At 37.4% G+C, this 9,845-nt stretch overlaps 1 protein-coding gene across 1 annotated transcript; it reads right to left on the bottom strand.

The window, feature by feature from the left end:
• Positions 1 to 696: 696 nt before the first annotated feature.
• On the bottom strand, positions 697 to 9,811 carry gtf2e1 (general transcription factor IIE, polypeptide 1, alpha). The gene is made up of 6 exons (XM_017420625.3): positions 9,638 to 9,811; positions 8,645 to 8,941; positions 8,396 to 8,553; positions 4,112 to 4,307; positions 3,620 to 3,858; positions 697 to 1,893 (listed from the first exon to the last, which is right to left on the bottom strand). The coding sequence occupies exons 2-6, from the start codon at positions 8,932 to 8,934 to the stop codon at positions 1,436 to 1,438; spliced, it is 1,341 nt and encodes a 446-aa protein (XP_017276114.1). The 5' UTR covers positions 8,935 to 8,941; positions 9,638 to 9,811; the 3' UTR covers positions 697 to 1,435.
• Between the last annotated feature and the right edge of the window lie 34 nt (positions 9,812 to 9,845).

A 9,845-nucleotide genomic window follows, 5' to 3' on the forward strand; every position in this document is an offset into this window, starting at 1 on the left:
CAAACAATAAAATAAATAAATATCACTCAAAATTAAAACATACTGACTGGAAAAATTTAAGAGCTGGTAGTATGACAGGTGCTGCTTTTAAATTTTTATTTGAACAGGCCTTTTTTCTGCAAATGCCAGGACCGTGTCAGTATTCAGTCTTTGGCTTTCAGGGGACATTTCTCACATTATGAGTAAGTGACCCAGTGCCGTAGGTCGATGTGGCTAAACCAGAGCAGTGATTGCTGAGTGAACCACAAAATTCACAACATCCTGGTAAATCTGACCTGACAAGGCAGTAAAAAGGCTCACTGGGAAGATCTGACACAGTCAAATGATAATGTTTAGAGGTTTTCTTTGTTCTTTTCCATCTCAGGTTTAATAATTTCCTCCCAACCACCAACCCTGAACCATTTTTATTCACGTTATTTATTTTGTTTGTTTTTATGCCTTGAATTCAAGTTGTTTTTGTCAAATATATAAAAATACAAAGGCTAAAAAGTTTGCATATTCTACAAATATTGTAAAATGTGCTGTAGTAACCCTAGAAAATGTGTAGGCAATTTAATTTAACAATTAATAGAAAGTTGCAACCTTTCAGAAAAGAACTCTTGCATATATCATACACTTTAAATCTGTTGTTTTGTATTGTTGAGTTAAAGGTAGATAACTATAATTTTGCACTGAGACATTAATGGCACATTTCCATGGCAGAAAAGTATCTTTTTATTACAGTCTGGTGAAAATTACAAATGTTTCACTGTTAACACAACAACCCAAGAAGAATCATTTTCTTTACATTTGCCTGAGATGGGATTTAAATCAAGCCTGTCGAATTGTTTTAGACAAAATAAAAGACGTTCTTCCTTTCACATTGTCCTAACAGGCAGCACAGTGAAAGCAGCAGCTTGTTCAGTCTTTTAGCATGTCCAGCCCCCACACTGTTAAGTGCTCTGAAATCTTTTGGCAGTTCTCACACAATCAATGCAATTATGCCCATTCAGGAAAACTGACTTGAAACATAAGATATCATGCCTGCGTGTGGACAGGTGTATTGATTCAAACAAAATGTGTGTCCCTTCTGTCTGTCACATGAAAACAAAGGCTATAACGCTAGTGGTGTACACAAACTGTTGAATGTGGAGTTGGGAAAAAAAAAAACAGAAAAACTTTAAACAGTTGGCACTTTGCAGATAGCCAGCTCCCTTTGGGCTTGGTGACTTCCAAAATACTTTGGACAGAATACTAGAGTGTGATCATCGCAGAAACACTGGCAGAACATACACTTGCTTTTACAAAAAAAATAAATAAAAAAAAATGACAAAGCATTAAATTTATTCAGCAGCATCTTGTATTTTCTTTTCTCTGAGGGCAGCTAGTACCACTGACAACGTGGGGCAACAAAAACCTTTGTCAAACTGTGTAAAGAAATTCTGTGCTTGTAAATTTAGAAGTACATGTCCTGGAAGAGGTTTTGTCCCATTTCAATGTACGCCTCCTTTTCCTGCACAGACATCTGCTCCACCAGCTCAGGCCTTTGGCTCACCTCCCTGTACAAGAACGGCCGACCTCCCACCATCACCATCGGCTCATCCCCCACCTCTTCAAAGTCATCCTCATCCTCTTCCTCGTCCTCTTCGTCAGCACGATGCTGAGAGGCTGTGGCAGTTGGAGGACCTGGGGGAGACTCGTCATCTGATTCACTGGTGTCGCTCTCTGAGTCACTAGCATTAGCTGTGGCGGAGGCAAGACCCCTGGCAGCAGAGCTCGCTCCCCCTCCACCTGCTCCTGCACCGCTCCTCTTCTCGTGGATGAGCAGGGCGCGCATCACCTCCTCATTTTCATCTGCCAGACCCATTCCATGACCTGCTGTTCCGTCCTGGGCTCCGGGTACAACCTCTCCACCTGTGGAAACAAGATTGCTTATGAAAAATTCAACATTCCCCGTGACCTTAAGGCTTAGAACAACGTAAACAATCATAACCCTGAACTTATATTTCACAAGTTTTAAAAATGGTACTTAAATGGAAAACAAAACACAATGGGCTAACAGGAAAACAAAACAAGCAAAAAAAAAGTTTTTTTTTTTTTTAAAATCACAATACATTAACTTTACCTCGCAAAAACACGAGTTTTTCCTATTATCACATAATCAACATTGTACATAAAAATAACTAACCTTTAACTTTAAGCATCAAATTTTAAATAAATTTAAGATTTTTGTACTGGCGCAGACTCTGTAAAGGCAAATAGAAGTTTATGTATTTTCTATTCCAAATTATTGCAATAATTTGGAATAGCTCTCCTAAAATTTCAAACACAATGCCACAATCAAATGTCATTCTTTATTTTTCTTTTTTCAAGCCATGCAGGTCAACAAGTTTATAACAAATAGATGCAGACCCACCTTAGAGAAAGGCTGCTTGGAACGCCTAATATATGTAATTTCCACAAGAATTGATTCTCCTAATGAGCAATTCTTGCTCAGCCATGGACTAATCAAGCCTGATTATTTCAATTAAGCAATTATGCTCCAATGAAAGTCTGACCAGGTCTGATTGCCACATTCCCTTGGTTAGAGAAACAATGCCAGCATGAGACAGCTTACTGAAGGACCACCCTGACAGAGGGAGATAACCTCAGTTAACCTATAATTGTCTGCCTTTGCTTCTGTGACCTTTACCTTTAATCACTGCTCTCTTTGTAAAAATAACAAAAACAGTAGCTTCTGGATTGTTTTTGTCACAGTCCAGCTCATGCTCCTCAGAGCATATTCTGAAAAAAACAAACAAACTAATGTTTCTAATTACAAGAAAGCCAAGAGCTAAGAGGAGGAAGGGATTCAGTCCCAAATTCAAGATTTGCAGAGTAAGAGAAGATGATGTGGATATTATCTACTTAGAAAAGGTAAAGTCTACTCAGAAAACAAAAAACAGATCTGTCCCTGCTTTAACAGCAGACCGTTTAGTGTTTGTTTACAAAATTTCATTATGACCTTTAACATCTTCCAGTTTAATTCAGTGAGTTTTCTTTGGATTTTTTTGGTCAAAATATTTAGGAGATAATGCTTTTGGAAGAATGATTGAATTACAAGCTAGTATATTTATGTCAAAGTCTTTTTAAAGGTTACCAACGTGAAAATATAGCCCTGCCAGGGGAGAATTCAAATTTGAGAACAACTTTAATTAGATGATCTTCAGATCAGACTGAATTAAAAGTTATTAAGTTGAAAATGGTCAGAGAACTCATATTGTTGTCTTTTCATATTATTAAATGACTTAACTTTGCTGAACAAATGCAAGTCTGAACTAGGTCAATTCATTTTTTAATTTAAAAAATGTGCAACAAAGAAAATTAAGACCAAAATAAATTCAACACAACAAATGACGTAACGCTACACCATTAAACTCAACTGCCCTCATCTACACAACCCTAATGTAGCAAACTGCTCCTAGTTTATCAAACTAAAGTGAACTGAGGAGTTTCTGTCGGAGCTTAAAGCCACGAAGGTTTAAAGAAAAAGAAGAAAAGAAAAAGGTGCATGGATAAAAGGTCCATTTTTTTCTATAAGACTGCAGCAATTTTAGATATGACTGGTAACAAAATGCAATGAAAGAAACCTGTTCCTTACGGTTATTGAGGGTTTCAGGCTCACTATAAGCACCCTGTACTGTGCTCTGGGTCAACCAAACAGGCTGTTCCTTCGGTGCTTTGCCCTCATTGGCCTGTTTTTGTTGCTGATCCTGCTCCTCCATACTGATAACCACATTCTGAGTGTACAAATCAGCGTAGGATGATCCCTTGTTAGACCAAGCCTCACGATGTGGTCCGCTCGCAGCGTTTGCTCCAGAGGCTGCAGCACGTTCACGACTGGAGGAGAGAGAAAACAAAAACATCTAATTTAAAGCCATTTTTTATATATAAATGCCATCCATTTCAAATTACAACTCTATTACAACTCCACTGTGGCACAAGCAGTTAATAAGTGATGCTAAAACAGCTTCTAACACTTATGCTGAATTTAATTTATTTTCAGAGAGCGTAGTTCATGATGTGACCTGAAAGATGCTTTCTGTCTGAGGTGATAAGTGGCACATGGCTGTGAGGCTTGAAAGGAACTGACCTCTGCTTGAGAGCAGGGATCTCTGCAGGCTCAGGCTCAAGCAGGTCATGAGACAAGTTAATGTCCTCGGTCTCGCGTAGGAGGGCGTAGATGGGCTCGATTTGCTCATTAAAGCGTGCCACCAGTGTCCTGGCATCAGGACATACGGATGCATCTTCTTCCACCTCTGTCTGGCAAAATGTGCAGCAAAACGTGCCTGCGGATAAAAAATAATAACAATAATTTAAAATGAGGCAGAGACCATGTATACATAATCTTTGGCAATGAACGTACATTATACATTATTTTTAAACCAAAGTAATGCATACCAACCTTCCCTACTCTGTGTACATGTTCAGTTTGATATTAGGAATTATTAGTAAGATGTAGCCATTCTGGAAAGCTGATGTTAGGCAGATTTAAGAAAAAAAAAAGACTAACGTGGTAGTATTCATATAATACTGCAGTTATTTCTTGTCTTGTTTAGAAAAACAAGCATGAGAAGAAATCAGATTTGAAATTATATTTTGCAACTTTAGATATTAAGTTTTGTGCATAACATATCTGTTAGTTTAGTGTGTGGGCTGTGAGGTAGCCTTTTTCAGACAAAACTTCTCACTGCAGATAAACATTTGTTTAGGAATTAGTCCGTTAATGCACGGCAAAGTTACTAGATTGTAGATAATTTTCTCCCAACTGAGTTCATTTCATTCTGGCAATAATTTTCAAAACACTAACTTATATATGTGAGGGCAGAGGAAGGTTGTTTGCTCTGTGCATCACCCTTTGCTTCCAAACAGTAAGAGAAGGGCACATTTGACCATCTGCCTCTCTTCCTGATCTCAGTTTCAGTAATGGGAGTTGTTCCAACTTTAGCACACACCTCATGTCTGCTTCGTCTCTACACAAAAGGATAATGAGAAAAATAAAAAGCGAGAGAGCGCACATACATTTCAGCCTGAGGCACATGGTGTGTGTGTGTGGGGGGGCACCCATTGCTAAACATGAGCAATCAGAAATGATAATAAAGTCAGTCACTATAAATATGACCACCTCCTAAAGCATTTTTAGCCAAAACAAACTGTTGCAAAAGGAAATGTTTTGATATTTGCATTACTTTAACAAATAAAAAGAAACTAGAGAGGAAGGAAAATGATTGAGGAGGAAACGGTGAAGAAATTAGGTTTTGAACAGAGATAAAATACAAATAAATAAATAAATAAAACACGCTCCAACATTTCCAAAGCACACTGTGCAAATTCAGCGCTGCGGGGTTCTGGTTCTCCTTTGTGTTTCAGATTGAGATTGAGCTGGAACACCAGCAGTGTCATTTCCCATCCTTATGAGATCACACTGAGTGTTGTTAGCCCCACAGAGACAATCAGAACATCATATTACCGTGTGAGATCAAGGTACTCATTTCTGACAGCTTGTGTCAGGTGGCACAATAACTGGCCTCAGAGCCGCACAGAAACCAGAGACAAATGCAAAGCTCCTGGCAAAATAACTGTAAAAATATAAGAAAGATGGAAAGATTTGACTCTTTTTACCATAACATTATACTGGCTATGAAATGTATTTTTATCAATGTTGGGAAGAATAGTAAACTAAATTATATTTGTAATTTCAACAATAAAGTACACAGAGCAAATCTGCAGGGTACATTTTGTTCTATATAGATATAGGCCGTATGCAGCTTGATTCTAAGTCTACCAACCTGCCTGGTTCTTTACTTCCTCTCTGATTCACCTTTAAAACTGAGAATGTCTATGGAATTTACTTTAAACACATTCTAACAAATGACTTGTCCTAGACTTGAACAATAAGATTAGTTGGAATGCTGGTGGCACAAACGACACACACTGCTGGATGGTTGGAAATTAGCCTTCAGGCTGGTAGAAAATATAAGCATGGTGCTTCATGAATAAACCAGTTCCAGTTCAGAATACCAAATGTGGTTTTTAAGTCCCCCAAAAATGCATGTTATAAAAGTCAATGAATAACTGCTAAATTAAATAAACCTTACCCTGATGCTGAAAAACACTGAGTATTCTTGCAACAATTTAATATGTTTGGTGCAGCCTATGACTACTGCAAAAAGTGAAAGAAAAGAAAACAAATGCCTGATGAAGTCTGTATCTTCTGAGAGAAATAAACTCATCATTTCAAGTAGAGAAATAACTTGAATTCATTTATTTAAGAAAATTCAACTTAAATCTGATAAACTATATTCTCAGTCTTCTGTTCCAAGTATTGCATCTTCTGCACACTTTGCCTAATGTTTCAGCACTAAATTTTGTTTGTTTGCAACTATCCTTGACCAGTATCGAGAATGCTGCTAAAGATGAGAATATTTTAACATTGCACATTTCCCAAACCCTACTTTGTTGTTCTGGACAAAGAACTTTGGTGAGTCAGTCATGCTGAGGTGATTTCAGTCAACTGATGATTTTAAACCCAAAGGGTGAACCAGCGTTCACTCTAGAAATAACAGTGCAATATAAATAGCTCGTTGCTTCATGTTCTTATTTGTCTTTTTATTACTGTTATTGTTTTCTCTTGACTCTAAGCTCTACACAAGAATCCCCTTGTCCCCAGACCAAGTGCATGTGTACAAATGCCAAATAAAGACTTTTAACTATAATTGTTTAAGTGTGTGAAATCTTGAAATGTTTATCTACAACACCAACATGAGGAAAATAAAATATGGGTGCATTTTTTAAATCTGGAAAAAAAACAACCTGCTCAAATCAACAACTCCCACTGGTATGTGGTGTGATGACCATTTGAAAGCAAGTTTATTTTAGAAAGCTGCAAGCCCTTCCTGAAACAACTAGTTTGTAAAAGGGACACACAGGAAGGAAACAAAACACACATTAAGAAAATCATTTCTTCTGAGAATTTCTTGAGGTCACAACATTCAAAATAACATTAATTTATTTTCACATCTTCTTTCCAATTACCAATCAAGCAAATGAATGAGAAGAGGAAGATGAGTATGAGCAGCATATCTGAGCAGCCGGCAACAATATCTTTAAGTTTATAAAGCATTTTGGGTTTACTTTGTCTAAACATTAAGAATGAAACCTTTATTTTATCTTATACTTTTATTTGCTGTTAAAAGCTATGACAGAAGGTCATTTTCAAAGGAAGGAAGATGAAAAATAAGCAAATAAATGCAAAATGACAAAAAAAAAAATGTGAACACCCTTTTATTTAAATGTCCATTAACAACTTAATGATTATTTATGTAGAAATGTTATAGTGTTTCTTTTACTGCAGATACAGCAATTCAGGGATTTATTGCCTTCTGAGTTCCCCAGTGTTAATTAATCCATTTAAATATGTGCTTTCACTGCCATCTAGAGGCAAACGGCTCTGCGTACAATTAAAAACGTCAAACTGCAGTTTGGCATGATCAATACATTATTTGCCCACGAACAGAATTGACTAGATGTCAGCTTGAACGCAGTTTTAGTGAGCAGATTATCCCTGCACCGTACTGTCGATCTATCTCCCTGCTGGGCAAATCTATGCAAGAGCTACAGGACGACTGATGGTGAACGACACACTGATCCAAGTGTCACCAGCAGAGTCAGATACGCACACCAACAAGTGATGAGTATCTATATAAGAGTTCACAAAATGTTCAGCAGAAACTTAATTAGTTAACTGTTAATTGGTGAGCATAAGATGAGCACACAGAACGTCTTACTGAAGAAAAACGAGTTATTACTAAATGTTGATCAAAACTATTCATCTTCTGGGTTGTAGGAATGTCTAGAAAATACAACACAAATAAGGGATATGCAACTGTCCACATTTCATGTTTGATAGCTTTAAATTTACTAAATTTCATTGTTGGATCTTATTTGAACGAAACGGCTGTCCAGACTCCACCCAATACCAACGTCTGCTTGCAAATTGGAGCAATTTTTTTATTATAAATACATGTACAACTCAGTGAGTTAGGTTTTTCATAATGAACAGTCATTAAATGACTGCACTAACAATTTTATTTGAATCAATTCTACATGTTGAACGTTGTTCTAACAGAGTTAGTACAATGTTGTTAGTACGTTGTATAGTATCAGTAAACCCAAACAATCATAGTCAGGGTCAGCATCTTAAAAAAGGAAAAGCAATTCCATAGCTTTCTGCACTCCCTTTTTTTTAAAATGCAATTTGAATTTTAACTGTACAGTTCCTACAAAACTGTCAAACCTCTTTCTGCTCTCCAAGCCTGACAAAGAGCAACACAACACACACGCTACAAGCCAAACACAGTTTGTGTTTCGTGTTTACCTGTCATAGGATCAAAAAGCTGATTAGCCTCCAGGTCAGTGAAGGTGGAGAAGCAGCAGGGGCACCTGAAGGAGGCGCGGTTGGTGGAGTCTCGTTCATCTGTCTCAATGCGCCGTCGCATGTGATCCAGTTTATACTTTACCACATTGACCAATACCCTGAAGAAAAGCAAAAATAACCTTTAGTTCTCAAGATCAACTTTACTGTCAAATGCAATTTAAAATGAATTTACAAAATAAATTATAAAACCTGTAGTTAATAAAATAGTAGTTGTGGCGTGTTGTCTTGCCATCAGGAGCCGTCTCCACTCTCAGGCGACACTTAACGAACTTGTCTGCTTTCAGAGTGTTGAGCACAGAGCGCAGCTGCTTCCGGTCAAACTTCAGCAGCTCCAGCATATCCTCCTCCCGCACGCATGGGTTACGAATCAGCACATCCAGGGCCAAGGCATGTTCTACACCATAAAAACCCCTCACGACCTGCTTGGCAAGCCTCTTCAGCGATGCGGGGACCTCAGTTAGTAGCTCTGGTTCAGTCATCTTGGGACTATGGAGAGAAATGAGATTTTGAAAAATGCTGGAATCTGTCTTCTTGGGTAAAGAAATAAAGAAGATAGGAGGATAAAATAATTATTTTTCAGGTTAAATAATGGCTTAAACAAAGACAAATCTCTTCCCACTAAGATATAAGAGCTTATACAGAATATTGTTGTTACTGCACTTCCTTAGTTCTGGTAATCTAGTCTGTCTCCTGTTAATATTTGTAGTATGTATATAATGTTTAAATCATTGCTACTCTGTTAGTTTTTGTTTGTTCTAAAATATCGGATTTTTGGGTTGATAGTTTTAGCTTTTTTAATCTTAACCAAGAATAAGGAGTGATAATTAGCAGTAGGCTAGGAGTACTAAATGCAAAAGTACACTTCAACCATCTTCATAATCCAATCTGAATTCAAATGATTTCATCCGAATTAGGATACATTGGTGTGCAAATGTCTTAAGCTACCCTTCATTTTTTGCTTTGCCTCATGAAGCTGTGCTCAAATACTAACCAAAGACACAGACATAACCAATGAGGTAAGTTAATCTTGTTACTGGTACGTATACAACATTTTACCTGCAAGTTACCTTGAGGTCTCCACACAAAAGGCTTATTTATCTTTGTCTAAACAAGTTTATCGCATGTTGTGCGACTGATTTAACACAAGTTCGTAAGCCTATAGGTAGCAAACATTAGTCTTACCTGTTACTCCTTCTGTTTCTCCAGTAAAAACATAAACCACACCTTACGTCATTTCAAACTAATTTTGTGAGATATGATTAGATCACATTTAACTCACTTCTGCGCCTCTAAATCTCGAGGCTACTAGATTAGCTAACGCGCTTAACGAGTTATTTTGAGAACTCCGGAAGCAAAAAGGCAACCACAATTTCCCCATTGGCCACGCGAG

Source organism: Kryptolebias marmoratus, linkage group LG6 (genome assembly GCF_001649575.2).
Source record: "Kryptolebias marmoratus isolate JLee-2015 linkage group LG6, ASM164957v2, whole genome shotgun sequence".
Classification (NCBI taxonomy): Eukaryota; Metazoa; Chordata; class Actinopteri; order Cyprinodontiformes; family Rivulidae; genus Kryptolebias; species Kryptolebias marmoratus.